Raw genomic sequence first — 20,798 nt, 5'->3', positions numbered from 1 at the left:
GAAATAACTATAAATGAACTATCTTCTATATGATCGCTGTGTAAGAGAAGATGCTCTAGGCTGAAAAATAATTCTCTACTTTCAATTCATCCACTTAGCCAAAGGTCACCCTGACCCAGTGGGTGGGAAGACCAGGCTAGGAGAACACCCCCTCCCCCCTGCCCTTTCCCCCTCCTTCCTCTCCACTCCTGCCCTCCCCTGCCCTTTATCTGCCATCTCCAGCCCCAAGCCAAACCCTTGAAACAAAAGTCAGAAATTAGGAACATGTATTTTTTGGTTATTTTCGCTTTTTTCTTTGTTTTTGGTGTTTCCTTTCTATCTGCAAATTTGTCTAACTTCTTACTCGCAGAAGAAGTCAATATCCTGGAAAAAAACGAAAGCAAAAAAAGATTGAGCTGAGCATGCAGGGCCAGAAAACAGATGTAGATTCTTTATATTTCAAATCATATGTGATCAAAGGGAAATATGGATTTAAAATAAGCAAAGTCTGAACCCCAAAGAGTATGACACAAGTATTACTTTAAGTCAAAAACTACTTAAAGTGAAGATTCTGAAATACACTTTTAATTTATGGTTATTTGACACATTCAAGCTCAATGCTAAAACATGATGACAAGTGAGTCGCATTTATGTAGGTTGGGCAATGTTTTGAAGTTATTTTGCAAAGCAGTTAGCTCCAGGAGAATCATTTGAAAGCAACCACCTTGCAAAGTAGCTCAAAGGGGATCTTTTATTTCTGTTCTGGGTATACAAGGCCCCAGGGCATTAGGAAGAGTACAATTTTTTTTTTTCATGCATAAGTAGAGTCTATCTATCACAAAAGTAGGCATTCAAAAACTTTCCAGAATGTTTTGATTTTGTTAAATACAGGTGCTGATATTTTTCTCAGCCCAAGTCTTTAGTCAACAAGTGTACCCATCAGTAAGAGTCAGTTAATATTATGTTGGTTTCTTTCTTTGTGACATGGAGCCCTTTCCAGGATAACTTGCATCTAAAACAAAGGGGGTTGGTAGAGAAATTTCACTAACCTTTCAACATTGATAGTAGGTATTAATACTCCCCCAAATCTCATTGTCTAGAGATGTCACCACTGAAAGTGTCGGGGGGCTTTGCTTGATGCATCTTGTAAGTTGCATGATGCATTATTCACACCTGCCTACATCTACATTACCTTGAGATCTGAGTCCTTCCCTGGCACCCCCAGAGACGCTTACCGTGGTGGGAACTTCCTCGGTGGCTTCTTGGTACACATGTTGCTCCTGGACCAAGTTGCTGGGGAAATAACCCACAGTTCCCATCTCGTCCTCAGGTTGATCGCCATAAACCTGAGTGCCCAGAAATGTAACAGTGAGGGGAAAGCTGATGGGAGTCCTCTTTTAGAAACCCTCAGGCATCCTCTTCGCTATCCATGAGAATTACATAACTGCCAATGCCTTGCTTCTCAGTCTGGATTCTGGGGGGCTCAGACCCAAATTTGAAGTTTGCTCACAGCAACTAAGTCAACCCACAGAAATTGTGTGTGTGTTCTTTTGTGGCCTAATCTTACTGGTCTCCCTACTTTAGCATTTCTCTATGCAATCTTGTGAGCTGCCTGAAATCTTTTTTGGAACCCATAAATAAAGTCTGTACCTTTTTAAAAAAGGTAAACAGACACTGTTACTTTAAAGGACTTTTAAAGGACTCTCTATTTTTACAAATTCAAATTAACAGGTCTTGAGTGAATCTAAGATTTAATTCTTTATTACTTGCGAATTTATCTCTGGAGCTGGAGCTGCAGCTGCAGTGGAGGACAGTAAATCAATCCGGCTTCATCCCTCCCTAGGGCCCACCCCTGCATGTTTTAACTGAAGAAAGCAGATTCTTTGGAATTAAAGACGGTGCTAAAGTTTCCTTAAAAATATTGAAACGTAGCCTGACTGCCAGTACACATGCCTTTTACTTGGCAAATCCACTCAAATATTTTTGAATAAGTTTCAAACTTTTTGGGATGTTCAAGCCCCCATGTGTCTGACTAGATTTTCTTGCCAAACCATCAAATAAACCTACATTTGGTTTTGTTATGAAATTTTCTTTGTTTCTTCAAAATGCAATAAAAGCAAATATATATGAATTTTTGCACTTGTATCCACAGCATCTATATTGTTCTTAACAGCTAGTTTTAAATATTAAAAGGCATTGCAGATACGTAACAGAGGAAAAATTAAGAGCAACACATGTCAAGATGTGTATATATTTTAAATAATCTCGTCTTACACTGCCAGCCCAAAATTCTCCAGCTTCATTTTCTTTTACCAGCTTTGAGTAAACATAGATCCACTGCCCTTTTTTAACGTTAATGAATCTACAGTCTGGGGCACTGTAATCTTCTCGAGCTCGGGCCAGAGAAATAGTATCTGGAAGAAAAAAACACTGAAATGTTTATCTAGAAGAAAAAAACATTGGCTCCTGGATTTTATCACAGCAAAAAGGCAGAGCATATAAGAAAACTAGGAAATCAGAGTGACTAATACCTCCTAATTTACAGCTCATGTTCAGTTCCAGAAGATAACTAAGGTATTAAAGCAGCACCCAGCAGAATCTTAGCCAAGTGAATTCTTCATGGTAAGACACAAAAGGCACAGACCAGGAGAAACAATGCTAATCACATGCACATTAGAGAAAATTCACTTCCAAGTACAATTAGATTTTATGCTATTATTGCATATTTCTTTTTTGATTATATAATAGAGAGGTAATGAAAGGCATAAAAAAGTCCTTACAGACACACTCGTCATCTGCACACAGCTTCCTGGAAGCAAGTCTGTCCATAAATATTCCATGCACGGCACATATGGCCACAAGACCTGGGAGGAAAAGTAACAATAGTCTTGCCATCTTCCTTTTTTGCTGTTTTTGCTTTTGCCCTTTGAGTGGAAGTGGAGACTGACTTCAGCGCTTCCTGTCTTTTATGTGAAAGCCAGACATCTGGGTAAGTCTCCCGGCCAATGGGGAGGTGGCTACCACTCCTCTGCTTTCATAACAGCTACTGGGCTCTAGGGGCTATTTAGCATCTGATTTCCCAAAGAGACTCAAACTCGATGTCTTTTTTACACACAAATGGTATCCAAAATGGTCCACCATTGTTAAAGTCACTTTCGCTGTGGTTTATTGTATCAGGAAGACACTGTTGAAAGAACTATGAGAATTTTAAGTCATTTAAAAAATGTTTTTAGTTCAAACCTCATATTCTTTCAATGCATGAGCAAAGATGTACTAACTGTAGGAAACTGTTGAAAATGTGAGATCTATACCCTTAATACAAATAATTTTGATTTAAACATTTAATAAACATCTGGATTTATATAATAGATAAGTTAAGGATGCTTACATTTACAAATCATTCACGATAGGATTCTTAGGAGTCATGTCTGTTGGGACAAGCATGGGCTGTAACACATCAAGACCCTACTAACGGGGCGTGGCGGGGGGGAGAAGGGGTAGGTGGGTTGGGAAAAATGGAACAGGCTTTTTTTCTACCTCCTCTCTCGGAAATTTTTGAAATTCAGTCTCAAAATGCTCATGGCTCATAGAGGAGGGAGTAAAGCTGGAGGTTTGTTTCTCCTCGAACCCCCATGCCTGCCTGGCCTGCTTCCGGGCATCTTTCCCATGGGAAGAGGGGCACAGTTACAAGTCATCAAAGTTGAAGCGCTGGGACTTCCCTGGTGGTCCAGTGGTTAAGACTCCGTGCTTCCAGTGCAGGGGGCGAGGGTTCGATCCCTGGTTGGGGAACTAAGATCCCGCATGCCACATGGTGTGGGCAAAAAAAAAAAAAAAAAAAAAGGACAAAGTTGAAGCGCTAATACCTGTCCCCATCTATTGAACAAATATTTCCTGAGCACCTGCTATGTGCCAGGCACTGTTGTAGGCACTAGAGACATAGCAGTGAATTAAAAAAGGTCTGGGCCCAAGGGTTTACTTTCTATTGGGAGAAGGAGACAATAGGTTTCTGCTTGTCGTAGGGTGTTTGGGACTGTTTTTCTCTCATAAGGTGGCCCCCCGCCCCATCATTATTTCTAGACTAGAGGCCCTGTCAGGCTGCCCTGTCCAACTTGGTTGCTGATAAAGTTTTAGAGCAGAACCCTTTTTTCTCTCCCCCGAAACACTGTCCCCTGACAAAATGAGGGATGAGCATTCAACTTACAAAATAGGTACAAAACAATTTTCCAAGGGATAAACTGGTAAAGCAAAATATAGTACAATGAAAAAGTTTGATTGTTTTAGGGATGTGTGTGTATGTAACAAAGGTTTACTGTTTGGGTGTGTGTGGTGTGGGGGGGGAGTGGCGTTTTCTTTTCAAGGGAGGATCTCTTACACGGCTGGCCCTGATGTGGAAGCTCGTGAAATCCAATATCTTCATTATAGAAGAGGAAGCTGAGGCCCAGCACAGGCCAGAGCTGCCTTTCTTAACCACTCCAAGGGTCACCCAGCGGGATTGTGGTCCAGTGTTGTTTCCATGCATCCACTGTCAACTTAGAATTGGGGTTTTAAATTCTTTATTTCCTGCTTCACTTCAAGGAAGGGATGAATTAGAAATCATTTTTGAAAGCAGAATGCCAGTGCATTTTTTCTGCCTATAATCTAGGGGCCTAAGAGGATCTCTTGGAAAATGAAAGCATCGATCAAAATCCTCTTTATCCTGATCAGGGAGCTGTTTTACAGACTGTGACAATCTCCAGCCAGCTCTCAACACAGGAGAGTCAAAAGACAATTGCCATTTAAGAGGCACTTTCAGAAATGAGGACTGGGTTTCCCTGGTGGCGCAGTGGTTGAGAATCTGCCTGCCAATGCAGGGCACACGGGTCCAAGCCCTGGTCTGGGAAGATCCCACATGCCGCGGAGCAACTAAGCCCGTGCCCCACAACTACTGAGCCTGCGCATCTGTAGCCTGTGCTCCGCAACAAGAGAGGTCGTGATAGTGAGGCCCGCGCACCGCGATGAAGAGTGGCCCCCGCTCGCCGCAACTAGAGAAAGCCCTCGCACAGAAACGAAGACCCAACACAGCCAAAAATAAATAAATAAATAAATTTATTAAAAAAAAAAAAGAAATGAGGACTGCACAAACTCAGATGGCCACACCCTAGGTAGGCCCCCAAAGCAGAGTGAAACGTTGAATAAAGCCACATCCGAGCTGTCAAAACAACTTAGCCAACTAAGCTGATGCTGACACGAAGCCATTATGGGCCATTTGAAGGTGGAGAACCAAGAAAAGAGATGCCAAGCCTTCTGAGTGCATCCTGGGCAGGCCTGGTATGTCCCAGAATTCTGCAGTGGGCAGAGACCGGGTGAAGACTAGAAGCCTCTTTGTAAAATTTTGCTCATAAATAGGAATTTAAACTTAGAATAACTCAGCGAGCTGTTGTGGCCGGTAGCACACTCGAGTCACCACAGCACATTTGGGGGGTCCAGAGAAGGGCTCTGTCCTGAGCTTACTTCCCTCCTGCCTCTGGATTTTCAGATAGATTCCTTGAGCCTTTAATCCCCAAAAGACATTTTTTTTTTCTTTAGTTCCTAAATTAGCTTCTCAGTCTGGGGTTCTTAAAATGGAGGCTGTGGTTCCTTTAGGGTCTAAAAATGGGCTTTTACAGGGACTTCCCTGGTGGCGCAGTGGTTAAGAATCCGCCTGTCAATGCAGGGGACATGGGTTCGAGCCCTGGTCCGGGAAGATGCCACATGCCGCGGAGATACTAAGCCCGTGCGCCACAACTACTGAGCCTGTGCTCTAGAGCTGGCGAGCCACAACTACGGAGCCTGCACTCTAGAGCCCGCGAGCCACAACTACGGAGCCTGCGCTCTAGAGCCCGTGAGCCACAACTACTGAAGCCCGCATGCCTGGAACCCATGCTCTGTGGCAAGAGAGGTCACCGCAACAAGGAGCCCACGCACAGCAATGAAGACACAATGCAGCCAAAAATAAATAAATTTATTTAAAAAATTAATAAATACAAATGAAATAAAAATAGGCTTGGACAAGTGGACGGGGTGGAAGCAGCCTCCTCGCCTTGACGTACAAGGCCCTGCATGATCTGGTCCCTCCGCCCCTCTGAGGTCACCTTCTGTCACTCCCCCTCACTGGCTCTGTTCCCGGCACACCAGCCACTTGAAAATGCGAAGCTCATTTCTACTGTAGGCCCTCTAAGCTTACTGCCTGGGATACTTTTCTTCCGGATACTGGTCTTCTGGTCTCTGATAGTCAAGATGTCTCCACCGACAGACCAGTTTAACAGAGCCAGTCCCACACTCCCACAACCCAATCCGTCCATCACTCGACCAGTGGACCCTGTTCTGATGCACGTTTCACTACCTGACATGCCTTGTTTACTTACTGGGTGATTTGTCCCCCTGACACCACAATGAAAACTCCACGAGGTGGGGACGTTTTCCATCTTGTCCACTGCTCTGTCTTTAGCACCCAGAAAAATACTCGGTACTCATAAATAGGTATTCATTGAATGCATGATCCCTTAAATTGTATGCTTAGGTGTATACATGCATGTGTACTCTTTTTTTCTGGGGAAAGTCCCTAGGTTTTATAAGGCCTAAAGACATGTTCATTACACCCCTCAAATTAAGACTCATTGACTAAATGGTTAGGGCAGAGACGCTGGGGTCCTGCCACCAAAGCATGGTCTCCAGACCAGCAACTTTAGCATCACTTCATAAAGTCTCTCAGACCCCACCCCAGTCCTGCTAAATCGGAATCGACTTTTTAACAAGACACAAGTGATTCGTATGAACTTTCAAGTTTGAGAAGTGCTGCTCGAGGGCAAATCAAATACAGCACAAATTTTTAGCCAGGATTTCACATTCGTCATCAGGTCTTTGCTGGATACAACATTTTCAAGGGACAAAATGCCTGTTAAGTACCCAAACAAAATACTTTAAGCCTTTAAGTTTAAAATGGAGATGTGAGACTCTCCCAATAGTTTCCATTTTGACACTATCTTCTATAGACTACCTTTGAAAAATATAATTTGAACTAATAATCTAATCATATAAGCCACTTCATAAAGGTAGAAACCTGCTTTGTTAGTTCTTAACTTTGACTCACGTTGGACTCAATCGGGGAGCTTAAGAAATATTGACGACTGGGTTTCACCCCTAGAGATTGGGATTTAATTGATCTGGGGTGTAGGTTAGGCATGGGTATTTGAAAATATCTACCAGATGATTCTAATATGCAGACAAAGTTGAAAGTTAAATTCAAGTTGAAAACTGCTATATTTAATGGATAACAGCATATGCTCCCTCTAGACCCCCTGTGCAACTCCCACAGATGAGTAAGTTAAGGATGGTCAGAAGATCCTAGTTTGATCGAATCTTCTTCAAAACATAATTTGTAAATACATGGAGATTAATGGGCCTCGAGAAGAATAAGTTACAAGTAAGGAGAGGGGGAAGGCTAGAATAAACTCGGTGCTATTGGGTTGCAATCAGAGGTACTGCTGCAAATTCATTATTTTTAATATAATTGAATAGATATACCCATAGATATATAGATGTGATACCTCTATATAAAATTAAGATCCTGAAAGGTTAGGACAGGCTGAAGAACTGACAGGAGACTAAAGAGACATGACAACTACACTCAACACATGATCCTGGATTGGATTCTCGGGTCATGATTGGGACATCAATCAATGGGATGGGGACTTCCCTGGTGGCACAGTGGCTACGAATCTGCCTGCCAATGCAGGGGACACGGGTTCGATCCCTGGTCTGGGAAGATCCCACATGCCGCAGAGCAACTAAGCCCGTGTACCACAACTACTGAAGCCTGCACGCCCTAGAGCCCACATGCCGCAACTACTGAGCTCACGTGCCGCAACTACTGAGCCCGTGTGCCACAACTACTGAAGCCCACGTGCCTAAAGCCCATGCTCCGCAACAAGAGAAGCCACCGCAATGAGAAGCCCACGCACCGCAACGAAGAATGGTCCCCACTCGCCGGAACTAGAGAAAGCCCGCGTACAGCAACAAAGACCCAACACAGCCAAAAATAAAGTATAATAAAATACAAAAAAATGAATTGGATGAATGTTATTCCTTGATGTTGCTGGTCATCTAGAAGTTATGTGGAAGAGTGGTCTTGTACTTAGGAAATCCACACTGAAGTTTTAAGGGGTAACAAGCCATCAGGTCAACACACTGTCAAATGGTTCTGCTAGGGCTCAGGGTGGGCCTCACCAAAATAAGGCATATTGATTATTTTGAATTAGTTACTTAAGAAACCGCCAATGCAAGAGTGACACTCTGACCCTCCTGTCTCCCAGAAAGCAGAAAATAAATCTCTCATGTGAAAGATGCACCCCCTGCATCTAGAGGTAGGACACCCCTTTCACCAGAGATAGGGAATTCAGGTCAAGAAGCTTGTATAAACAAACCTTGTTACTCCTTTACTACCTCAGGGCCGAATTGTTTAGATTCTTCACTAATTGAGCACCCAAAACCTAAGTTTCTTTGCCATGTCACTTCATCTCTAGTTTATTGTTTCTTTCTCTAGAAGGTATAAACGCTGCCTGCTTTGGCCACTACTTAGGTCTCATTTCTATGAGACCTCTGTGTGCATGAATTAAAAATTTTTTTTTTCCTGTTAATCTGTTTTGTGTCAATTTCATTTAGTCCAGCCACAAGAACTCAGGAGGGGTAGAGGGGGAAATTTCTCCTCGACAGTTCAAAAATATGTATGGGAGCTCTGCGTACTATTTCGGCTTTTATATAAGTTGGAAATTTTTTCAAAATAAAAAGCTTTCAAAAGTAATCAAATGTCACTCCTCTGCTTGAAATCTTCTAACAGAACATATGTCCAACACAGACGTGTATGTGAATGTTCAGAGCCACTTTATTCCTAATGGCCCCAAACTGGAAAGAACCCAAATGCCCATCCGCTGGCGGAACAAACTGCTGATCCACGCAATAGAGATGAGTCTCAGAAGCATCCCAGACAGGGCACAGTCGCAGTGACAGAAAGCAGATGGGTGGCTGCCTGGGGTCGGGATGGGGGGATAGACTGACTGCAAAGGAGCACAAGGCAGCTCTTGTCTTTGAGGGGTGACAGAATGCTCTGTATCTTGATTATGACTCTCACACAACTTATACAACTGCCAAAACTCATCAACTATTGATAGAGTACTAAGAGTAGCAGGGGCTGTGAGCTCTGTAGTTGTGGCTCGCGGGCTCTAGAGCGCAGGCTCAGTAGTTGTGGTGCACAGCCTTAGTGGCTCCGCGGCATGTGGGATCTTCCCGGACCAGGGATCGGACCCATGTCCCCTGCATTGGCAGGCGGGTTCTTAACCACTGCACCACCAGGGAAGTCCTATGAAACATCTTCTGAGACAAGCTAAGGGCAGTCACTGAGAGCAAGCAGTTAGAAAATGTACTAGCAATTGGCATTGCTGTCAACATGCAAGAGCATGGTCTTTTTTCTAGTAACTCAGTTAATATATTTTATGGACATACATGAACTTGACAACTAGGTTAAAAAGTTACTCATAAGAATCAGACTCTGCAGGTGGAAAGTTAAGGGGTAAAAATTATTCTTTTTCCTCCTTATGTATGCACAAGAGTGATGTGATAAAAATCTACATAACTCTGAAAGTGGTCTTCCTATAAATATGTATTCCATATATATTCCATAAATACATAAAAAAACTAAGTGATAGGAAAAGTCTTGTTCCAGGAAATATTAAAACAAGAACACAAAAAGTGATTAATAGTCACTTTACCATGCACTATACATAAAAAATCGTCCACTTCTATAGACACCTGTGGTTTTACTAGCAGGGGACTTGTATCGATAGCCTTAGGTAGACATCAAACACTACAGAAAATGAGCTTTGGAAAATCCTGAGCATTGGTGTTTAAGAAGCACAAAGAGGCAGCAAAATTAGGATTGGCAACCTTTGCAAGTCAGCCTACTAGTCTTCAAAAAGATTACAGACTAAAAATCTTTCCTTTGGAGGTCGTTCAATAACGAGGTTAATAACTGAGCAGGTATTCCTTAGGAACGATCCTGCCTCAACAGGGTAAGAGCATAAAATGTGAAGTCTAAAGACAATATTCCCTTTCCATCTGTTTTCCCAGAAAACAGTAAGTACAGTTACTCCTAAATGACCTTTATTCAATTAAAAACTGAATGAAAAGATTTGTGAAATGCCTACTACCAGCAAATACTATGCTCATTTATTTGAATATGAGGATGGAATTTAGATCCTGCCCAGGTCCCATCTTCTACTCATATCCAGGATGATCATTTTTATCATTAGTAAAAGAATCATTAAAAAAAACAGGGAATTCCCTGGTGGTCTACTGGTTAGGACTCAGCACTTCCACTGCAGGGGGGCCTGGGTTCGATCCCTGGTCGGAGAACTAAGATCCCGCAAGCAGTGTGGTGCACCCAAAACAAACAAACAAACAAAAAACCCCACAAACAAAAACAAACCAAAAAATGAATTCCAGGATGGCAGTTCATATTCATAAAACATTACAGAAAATATAATCAAGTGCTTGATCTAATTCTCCTTTACTTTTATTAAAGTGGTTCAATGTTTCTCTACCATTAGCTACTCCAAAATAACACTAGAAAAGCATCCTATTACAGTTTTATATACCTTAAGATGTGTTCTAAACTAGCATAAGCATTTGATGACAGGACAGTGGGCCAATAAATGAAATATTATGTACAGAATACAAATAAAAGTTTATTGTACAAAATTAAGGCCTTCACAGTTCATAGTTCACTAAGGCTAAACAAAGACTAGGTAATGTTTTAAATCCTTTACAAAAATTTCACATACACTTTTCCCTACCCCCAACTATTAAAATGGCCTGACCAAATGTTATCAAAACGAAAACTATACATGACACCAAGTCCTTTAAAGGCAGCTATCCCAAATCTTATTTCTTGGCATACGTGATCTTCATGGCATGGGACGGTGTGATCTTAAATCCCTGTAAAGCATCCCTGGCAGCTCCAGCCTGTCCATCGTTTTCAAATTCAACAAAAGCAATGTCATGCCTCCCAGGTACCAAACGTACTTCCTTGAAACCAGGGAATCTATAAAGAATTAAAACAATTTTTACATATGTAAACAATTTATATACATGTAAATACAGAAATGACATCAAATACATAAATGTCTGTGTTTAAATTTGTTAAGCAACTTCCTGATATGAGTCCAGGAAAAGTATCATATCCCAGCAAGAATCCTGAGTGGGATGAAAGAGCCTAAAATATAATTAATACCATGAAAAGAACTGCAGGAATCATGTAAGCTAATTCTGTTTTTTGTCATTTCATCAAAGCTTTGTTTCCTGTTTTACTCATCAACTAGAATTAATAATTCAAACATTAGAGGTAATTTTGCTTTTTATTTGCTAAATCTGCAGACTGGCTTCAATTCATGATTAATCCTGGAGGAACTCAATGAAGCTATAAGGAATTACTGTGTGATATACAAACGGATTCAACCCAGGGAAGTGCTATCTGTCCTGTCAGGAGACTCTCGGAACACAGACTTGTTTATGGAAACACTTACTGATTAAACAGCATGGATAACATCATCTCATTAGTCTCTTCTGGTAAATTATTAAGGAATAAAATATAGTTTGGAGGGTAATCAGGGACCTATTAAAAAGAAATGGCAAAGTTAGTTTATAAATATAAAAAGTACAGTAAACCATTTGGCTCTTAAAATCTAAACTTCAGAAAACTACATTCCACCGTTTAAGGCTTGTGAAATCTTACTACATCAAACACTAAAGCTGAAAAACAGTGACACCAGAGAAATAAGCAAAAACCTAACAGTAACCAAACAAGGTAGGCATTCAAGTCACTTAATAAATATCTGGAAGATTACAAATCTTATTAACAGTTTTTAAGTATTTAATTAATGGTATTTAAAACAATATTTAAGTTTTAAGCATCTGGAGGTCAGCTGGAACGGGAGGATTTTGTCGTCTGGATTATATAACCGATCTTAACAAACCAGAGAAGGCATCGGTGTCACCCACCCTCAGCTGCTTATCCCTCAGATATTCAATCCTCTGCACTATCGCTTACTACCTCCCAGTGTGTGAGAAAATCTGGAAATAGAAAGATTTCCACTTAGAATCACTGCTTGGCGATTTTTAATGTTTTTTTTTTTTTTCTGAGTAAATGAGATATACATGGCATCTAGTTACATACAAGTAAGTGGAAACAGACACTGTTATGGGGAACTATAGGGAAAGGTCTTTATATGTAAGAGCCTCTGTCTTCAGGCTAATTTCGTGGAAGAAAAAAGAACATGAAAGAACAACTGAAATGTAAAGTTGTGAAATGTAAAATGTTGTGAAATGTAAAGAACAACTTAGGGCTTAAAGAATTAAGTGCTGGCATTTGTGAACTGGACTATAATTGTTGAAAGACTTCAAAAGAGTAGACAATGCAAGAAAATGCAAATAACTTAAAATCAGAGGAGGAAAACCTCAGTGGTGCAAGGAATTCCCTGGATGTAAGGATCCTGTCAGACCCTAGCACCCAAGGGACTAATCGGGAAACCATCAGTACATAACTCAGGCTTTCTTTTTGAGGTCTTTATTGGGAAGCTTAGGTAAAGAGTTTCTAAAACTCTTTGGTAAAGAGTTTCCTGATAAGTCTATATCAGGAGACTAAAATATGTATGTGCTGAGGAAATAAGAGCAAAGGCAACTGTAAAACAACTTTGCTCTATCAGAAAAGATGGGTTAGTGCTTCAGCCAATGGGAATGGATACCAAGCCACAAGCCTGGAAAGCTCTGGGCCATGTACTGTGTGGAAAACAACCATTTTGCTCCTTGCCCTCATAGAGCTTAGAATCTATCGTTTTGATTCTGTCATTGACTCACCATGGGAAGCAAGGAATAAAGTCAGGTTTTGTTTTCTCCCTCTTAAAGAAAATTAAAATGTTTTGAGGAGTGAGTTTCCACATTATTGTGGCTTATAGATGGAAACATTTTCAGTTTTTGGAGACATGCAGGTTGTTGTAATTATTGTTATTGTTTTGTAATTTTATTTTAAAGTAAGTATCACATGGAAAAAAATATTACCTGAGGATTTGGCGCTGCATTTCCTTGGGTATTAGCTGAATTTGGTGTTCCCTAACCCAAAGAAATAGAGAAACAGTTAAAATTTCCAACCCCTCTAAAACAGCAGCAGGTATTTATATTTTAAATTACTTCATAAAAATAAGATTAACAAACAGATTTTTAAATCTATTTAACTTTACTTTCACTGAGAATTTACATCTTAAAATTCTGACTCAAACATTTATGTATTTAACTTGTCAAATGTTTTTGAAAGGTCTATATCATAAAATTCAACCTCTAAGCTTTAAAATTATGGAGAAATATAAATATAAGAGAAAAACCAAGGACCAGTCTTTCTCTTTTTTTAAAACAACTAGAAAAAAGTCAAACATTATACTTAGTAAAACTGATTTCTAATCACTTTCAATCCCAAAGTAACTACTTTTTGGATGATAATTTCACCTTTACCTGGGATTTTAAATTAGATTTTGAATTCCTGAACTGTTCAAAGAAAGCTTTCAGTGGCATACTCATGATTAAAGATAACATCTACAGTATTATTTATACACAGAACTTGAAAAATAAGCCAATAGATATTAACAAATTTTGGAGAATGATGGAACTAAATATCATGCAAATTCAAATAAAACTGTTCAATATAAATCTGCATATGTAAAGGTTTATATTTTAATCTGTTGCTTAAACACAAATATTGGAATTTTAGAATTCAACCATTCCAGCTTCTTAAAAATCTACCTTTAACACACACATGTGCACATGCGTGCCTCAAAGATCACCCCTCAAATGGAAGACAGACATCGCTATCAAATTTTTAACATCAAAAAAAAAAAAATGAACTTTTGCCCATCTTACCTGACCAGGTTTTTTGTTCATGGTTGTTGCAGTCTGTTCCACAGTTTTGGCTTTTTTCTTTTCTTTTTTCTTTTCTTTGTCAGCAAAAGTGCCACGCATTTTAGATATTATATCAGAATCTGTTTTTGCATACTGGATTCGCTGTTTTAATTATTTGAAAACAAGTTACTTTTCATCATGCTGAAGGCTGTTTTTACACTTGTCATTAATATTACAAATTTCATTATGCAAATACGAGCTAATTTTAAACACATACTTAAGGAAATCTGTCAAATATACTGAGCACCAAATGAAAATAAATTGTGGCCCATGATTCACAACTGAGACAAAGTTAGATTCAACTGTTTTTATTACAAGAAAAAACCATAGATTTTCACAGGAGAAAAACAGGACTTCGAAATATCTGCACCACTGCCCCTCTCCACTTAAAAGAACAGAGAAAACTGCATTGGAAAGCTGTCTATCCCTTACAGGGACACTCCACAGAGGGTCCATATATGCATGGAATTTGTTACTTCCAAAGTTAAAGTACCAAAGATTGAGAATGACTTTCCCTTGAATCTGGTCTATTATTTTTAAATGAAATGACTAACAGTGGCATCCACTTAAATTTAAAAAGCTTTGAAAGGAAACAAAAAGATGGTGTCACAGCTAGTGCAACCAGGTCACTTGCATGAGTAATACGCCACAGCCAGCAGGCACAGCACACACGACTGAACAAGCGTTGAGAAACATTGGTCTAGGACAGCATTTCATGAACTTTAATGTGCATTCCAATTAACTGGAGAGCCTGTAAGAGTGCAGATCCTGATGCAGGGGGTCTGGTGAGGCCTGAGATTCTGCACTTCTAACAAGCACAAAGGGGATGGTGGGGCCCACACTTTGAGCAGTATGGCCCTGGCCTAAAGCATGATCGCATAGCTGAATGTTCGGGGGAACCGAGAGGAGGGCAGGCCTCCCATGATACCTCAGTCCCTGAGGCTTCCTCTGGCTGCTGGACCATGGCAGCTCCAAGTGGACTTACCCTGCGAGCAACTCTGCTAGTCTTGCATGTCATCATCTAACCAAAAGAAATAGTTTTGGACCAACTCTGACTTGCTCCCAGGGATTCCCTCCCAACTCCCTTCTTCCTGACCTGAACAGATCTTGGGTGATCTTGTACTTGTCCCTGTGACCTGTGAAAATTTCTGACCTCAGCCCTTGCTCTTAGCTGGCTGGTCTAGAGCAGCAGTTCTCAACCAGAGGAGAATCTGCCCACCAGGAGACAGCTGGCACTGCTGACTGGAGACACTGTGTGTTGTCATGCTAAGAGGGCAGAGGCCAGAGATGCTGCTAAACACTCTCCCATAAGCAATACAGCCCCAACAATAAAAAAGTATTCAGTTCAAAAAGGCAAAAGTGCCAGTGTTGAAAACCTTGGTCTAGACTAAATACTGGTCAGGGATAAAAGTCCACCCACAGCTTAGAGAAGGTGCAAGATTTACATTTATACCAAAGGTTTCATGACAGAAGTCCTCAGGAAGATGGTTCTACTTTACTGAGGTATTTTTGGAATTAAATAACCAAATGCCCTTGAATCACAGAGAATAATTTTCTTCTGAGTTCCAAGTTATAGAAAATTTTGTTCATTTCTGATCTGGTGTGTTGGCAACTGAAACCACCTAAGTAAGTATAAACAAGACAGCTCAAGGAACATTCTTTTCTTTCTTCCAGGATGCGGGAGATTTGGCAGTATCTACTACTTTCCTGAAGGCAGAGAACAGACCTCCTAAAATACCTTCAATATGAGATCAGTCTCATGGGCTTTCCCCATTGATTTTAAATAATTAGCTGGCAAGGTGAAGCCAGTGCCAAACGCAGCAAACAATTTCCAGCTTTCCTGGATCTCAGTCACAGGCACATGCAAACTTGTCATCCCAACTTAGCAAAACAGCCCTAAAACCCTCTACGAGAAGAAACTGTTCCTTCATACTAATGTAATTGTAGATTTAAACTAAAACCCAGTCTTATGCTACTGCCAACTGAGATCTCACTTATGCTAGTTCTTTACACTACTGAGAAAGATAAACTGGTCTCAGGAAATGCCAATTTACTGAAAATTGGGGTATGCAGTTACTATCCCCCAGTTTTCTGGAATAGGACTTTCCACATATATGGTGCCCAGTCAGGTGGGAAATGATGGGAAAAGGAGAGCTGGATGGAGGACGGGAAGAAAATGTGCTCCAGTAACAGACAAAAAGCGCTCAGTCCTGAATTAAACAGCGTGGTACCAAGGTCCTCAGACTAGTGACCACAGCCAACACTGCCTGGTGTTGTACGTTAGGTCTTCTTGAGACACAGCACACTCATCGATCTGCACACTTTCTGTGGCTGCTTCTCTGGCCCTAAAGGCAAAGTTAAGTATCTGCAAAAGAGATTATCTGGCTCATAAAGCCTAAAATATTTATTATCTGGCCCTTTTACAGATAGGGTGCTGAATCCCAGTTTAGGGGGAAAAAAAATCACAATATTGGGTGTTCAGGAGATGAGCTTTCAAGTCCTGATGATGCCACTGGTTATAGTAACATAAACTTTCTGTGCCTGATTCTTCATTTGTAAAAAAAAAAAGGGATCAGATGAGTGGTCTGCACTACAGATTATGGGCCAAATCCAGCCCATGGCTGTTTCTGTATGGCTTATGAGTTAAGTACTTTTTTCTTTCTTCTTCTTTTTTTTTTAAACACAATTTTTAAAGGACTGCTTAAAAAAACCACACACACACACACACAAACACACACACACATAAGAATATGCAATAGAAACCGTATGTGGCCCACAAAGCCTAAAATATTTATTATCTGGTCCTTTATAGAGTTTTTGCTTGCTTCTGAATTACACCAAAGAATATCCAGTTTGCTTACTTTTTTTTTTTTTTTTTTTAAACAGGTGAAAGTGAACATGAGCACAGAACCAGTTAATGGCAGAACTAGAATGAGAACATGGGTCCTTGAAACTCTGGGCCTCGGCTCTTTCCCCAACATCCCTTCCCATCACATTCCAGTTCCGGAAGAAAAGCACTGAAATCCACACCCAAGGTACTACATACCCATTCACACACCTAGAGCCCCTTGCTATATACACTGTCTCCACCCTGATCCAATCCTCTAACATCTCTGACTTATACCAATGCCTCCTGAGTTCCCTACTTCCCTTCTGCCCTTCCCACAATCCAATCTTCATCCAGCAGCTAAATGTGAAATCTCATGTCACTCCTGAGTTTAAAACTTTCCATGTGTGACTATTTCATTTCCATTCATTGTTATTCATTAATAAAACCTATGACTTTACATCTATGAACTGTCCTCAGATCAGTGCTTTGACTGCATAGCTTCTGACATGCAGTATTTCACTATGCTACTTTCTGAAACTTCAGACTGGATTCCCTCTTTGACCCACGATTTTTGTTTTGTGTTGTTTTACAAGTTTACAGAGGTTTCTTTTTAATCTTCTGAGTAATTATTAATTTCTAGTTCTTTTGAGATGAGAATATTGCCTATACTGCCATTGTTTTTAAAATATTCTACATCTCAATGTATTTTGTTTTTGCCTATTTGAACTATCATAAATCAAGAAATGAATTATAAGCTCTACTACTTAAGTGTTTCTATAAAAATAAATACATAAATAAAATAAACCCAAACCCACTCTTAACTGAAAGCAAAAAGCAATAGCCATATTTTCAAGGGTATATTTACAAATCTATCATACCATTAATAGTGATTAATGCCAAAATAAGATTGATTTACCATCGGTTTGCCATAAAATGGAAATCCTTGTAACTGTCTCAAGGCATTTGTGGATGAGCCCAGTTCCTTAAATATAACAAAAGCTTGCCCCCTCATCTTCATGGTCTTTAGAGCCACAATATCTACGACGTGGCCAAACTGAGAAAACAGGGCATACAGGGATCTCTTCAATTCTGCACAAAATTAGAGGGGAAACCAGTTATTTGTGAATGAAACTATGACAAAATTCTTCATAAAATGACACGGCACTGAGTGCCCCCCCCCATTTATTTATACAAAGTTACATATTTTAATAAAAAATCTTACTATTCCCATTAGTAGTCTAATTTTAAGTTTTTGAAACCATTTATCTACGAGTGAAAACAGATTCAACACATTTTCAGCCCCTACCTATTTTTATCTTTAAAAAGCCTTAAAATCCTTAAACAATAAGGGATAAACCATTATTTCAGGCACTGAGAAAGATGACTAGATGAGAATTTTTGAAGCTGTATAATTTTTAAGATGGTAGTAAGCAAACACACTTTAGTTTTTTTTAAAAAAGCACTTACCTTCCTTTTTAATTTTGTCATTCATATTGTTGATATAAATTGTGTGATTTGGTCTGATATCCATGTTGTGGGTTAAACTGTTCAAATAGCCTAAAGAGACAGTAAATATTCTGTTATTAAACAGGGAGGATTCATTCATATGATAGTGTGGCATTAAGGACACAGCACAAGGGTACTAACTTTTCAATTCTTTCAACCCCCAATGTCAGAAAATATCAGTTTGGCAGTAGTCTTTAAAATCTCTCGAGGACTTGCTAGCCCTCTTTTTTAAACTAAAGGAGGATAGTTCTCAGGCTGAAAACTTGGTGGGGCACATTTATTTTTATACTTATCTTTCACTTATGACAAGTAATACTGTTCTCCCATCTACCTAATAACTTTTCTTTTTTAACAAAATTTAAAAATTGATATTTGAAGAAAAATGAAAAAAGAAACTAGCAAATGCATAGTCAGTAAAAATCATAAAGATAGAACATTAATGGACTTCCCTGGTGGTGCAGTGGTTAAGAATCCGCCTGCCAATGCAGGGGACACGGGTTTGAGCCCTGGTCCGGGAAGATCCCACATGCCGCGGAGCAACTAAACCCTTGCGCCACAACTACTGATCCTGTGCTCTAGAGCCCGCGAGCCACAACTACTGAGCCCACGTGCCACAGCTACTGAAGCCCGCGTGCCAAGAGCCTGGGCTCCGCAACAAGAGAAGCCACCACAATGAGAAGCCCACGCACCACGACAAAGAGTAGCCCCCGCTCGCCACAACTAGAGAAAGCCTGCGTGCAGCAAAGAAGACCCAATGCAGCCAAAAATAAATAAATAAGTACATTTATTTAAAAAAAAAAGAACATTAATGAAGTTTGCCAAGAACTCTTTCATGGGTACTCTTACAAAGCCCTTTCATATTATTACTTAATTTATCACCAACAGCCCTCACTCCAAAGTCACCTCTAATGGACTTGAGAGACTGGAGCGGTACCGCCTGATGGTTAAGAGCTCAGATTCTAGAGCCAGACGGATCTGAATTCAAATCTGTCTATGCTTCTTACTAGCTGCTTGACTGAGGGCAAGTTCTAATCTCCCAGGTCCACATCTGTAACACGGGGATGGTAACAGAATCTACCCAGTAGAGCTCGAAAGGCTAAATGAGATAAAGTTCTAGCAGCTCTGGAATCAGAATTAAGCACTTCGAGCAGCTGTTATTAATGTCTTTTACAGGTTAATGCAAGTCCTTGCCCACAGTTACACAGCTGATAAGCAGGAGGCCTGAGAATTCGGCCCTTGTTTTCTGTCTCCTGCACTTTTCTTTCACACCCACCACACTATTTCATTTTTTCCCACTGTTTTAGTTGCAAATTGTGGCCTTGCTTTTACTTCCTTGATGCCCCGCATATTTCTTCGTTCCATGAACATTTACACCCACACTATGTGCACAGCATAGGATGACCTACAGGGAAAGAGCCCACAGACAAGGACTGTGCTTGTGTGGCTAACAGGTGAAAGTTAACGCTTCTCAAGGGCTTGCGACGCCCTAAACTGAAACCTGGGGGACTGGGGTCGCGAACGACGACGAGAGGGAAGTGACAGGGATCAAACTGAAGGCAGAGATATCAGAGGGGGAAGTTCTCGCTTTATCTCACGCGAGGTTTGATGGTGGCCTGGACTAGTGCCGGGGTACCGGGAGTCGCCTCCCGGATCCAAAAGGGAGCCTCTGGCAAGCACCTGAAGGCTCAGAGCGAGCTGTAAACGACTCGCACCAGCGAAGAAACACCAGTTATCCATAACTTCATATGCGCGCGGGTCCCCGCCTCTCCAGACCCAGGCATATTCGCCCACGGCCCCGGCCCGAAGCCCCAGGAAGCGGCCACACGATCCCCGGTTCCGACCCGTCCCGCCAGAGACAAGGTTCCTAAGTCCAGGGGCCTCGCCAGACCCGAGCGTCAGTTTCCATGCCTCCCTCGCCGACCCTCCGCGAATACGTTCCGGCCCCGGCGCCGCGCCCTGCCCGGCCCCGGCGCCGCGCCCTGCCCACCCCCAGCTCCCGCAGGAGAGCGTCTGGCCGAGGGGCAACCCGCAGCCGGGAAAGCGGAGAGAATTAAGAAAAAAAGCGGTCCAACTCACCGCAGGCGTCCGCCGCGTCGCGTACGAATCACAAGCCGGAAGCAGAAAGTCGAAAACCGGAAGCTGGAAGCCGGAGGCCGAGCCAGGCACAGGAAGTGACGTTACCAAGCGCCTCAATCGAGGGCCGACAAGTCAAGAAGCCGAGCCCGGAGTGGATCGATGCCCCGCGGTCTCCAAAGCAGCAGTTAAGAATCGCTCCGCGCATGCGCAACATGGCGGGCGGAGAGAACAGGTGCAAAGGGGAGCCGAGAAAAGGGAAGGAGGCTTGTGGGAATCCTGTGGGGTTAAACTGGAATTCTGGGGCCGCGGAGTAAGAGCATAGGGAAAGGCGGTGGTCATTTCCCTCACCATGAGTTTGCGCTGTTCTGTCCCATGCAACAGGTGCCTTCCA

The 20,798-nt window shown here is 41.3% G+C and overlaps 2 protein-coding genes across 2 annotated transcripts; both read right to left on the bottom strand.

Moving 5' to 3' along the window:
• Positions 1-216: 216 nt before the first annotated feature.
• On the bottom strand, positions 217-2,900 carry OTOR (otoraplin). Its single transcript, XM_061209590.1, has 4 exons — positions 2,760-2,900; positions 2,254-2,393; positions 1,215-1,325; positions 217-363 (listed from the first exon to the last, which is right to left on the bottom strand). The coding sequence occupies exons 1-4, from the start codon at positions 2,872-2,874 to the stop codon at positions 340-342; spliced, it is 390 nt and encodes a 129-aa protein (XP_061065573.1). The 5' UTR covers positions 2,875-2,900; the 3' UTR covers positions 217-339.
• A 7,686-nt stretch (positions 2,901-10,586) lies between these two features.
• On the bottom strand, positions 10,587-20,472 carry SNRPB2 (small nuclear ribonucleoprotein polypeptide B2). The gene is made up of 7 exons (XM_061208580.1): positions 20,408-20,472; positions 18,293-18,382; positions 17,742-17,914; positions 13,957-14,097; positions 13,105-13,155; positions 11,574-11,662; positions 10,587-11,092 (listed from the first exon to the last, which is right to left on the bottom strand). The coding sequence occupies exons 2-7, from the start codon at positions 18,354-18,356 to the stop codon at positions 10,933-10,935; spliced, it is 678 nt and encodes a 225-aa protein (XP_061064563.1). The 5' UTR covers positions 18,357-18,382; positions 20,408-20,472; the 3' UTR covers positions 10,587-10,932.
• Positions 20,473-20,798: the final 326 nt, after the last annotated feature.

The sequence above is a fragment of the Eubalaena glacialis genome, chromosome 13, assembly GCF_028564815.1.
Source record: "Eubalaena glacialis isolate mEubGla1 chromosome 13, mEubGla1.1.hap2.+ XY, whole genome shotgun sequence".
NCBI classification, from domain to species: domain Eukaryota; kingdom Metazoa; phylum Chordata; class Mammalia; order Artiodactyla; family Balaenidae; genus Eubalaena; species Eubalaena glacialis.
The sequence above is the reverse complement of the archived record's forward strand: the minus strand, read 5'-3'. Positions and strand labels throughout refer to the sequence as shown.

Bases quoted from the DNA above. Each gene is read 5' to 3' on its own strand.
- SNRPB2 (XM_061208580.1), bottom strand. From the start codon at position 18,356: ATGGATATCAGACCAAATCACACAATTTATATCAACAATATGAATGAC. The intron at 14,098-17,741 runs GTAAATCAATCT...TAATTAAAACAG, and splicing joins CATTTTATGGCAAACCGATG to CGAATCCAGTATGCAAAAAC. The intron at 11,663-13,104 runs GTAATATTTTTT...TCTTTTTAATAG, and splicing joins ATGCAGCGCCAAATCCTCAG to GTCCCTGATTACCCTCCAAA.
- OTOR (XM_061209590.1), bottom strand. From the start codon at position 2,874: ATGGCAAGACTATTGTTACTTTTCCTCCCAGGTCTTGTGGCCATATGT. The intron at 1,326-2,253 runs GTAAGACGAGAT...CTGGGCACTCAG, and splicing joins GAGAATTTTGGGCTGGCAGT to GTTTATGGCGATCAACCTGA. The intron at 364-1,214 runs GTAAGCGTCTCT...GTTTTTTTCCAG, and splicing joins CCGAGGAAGTTCCCACCACG to GATATTGACTTCTTCTGCGA.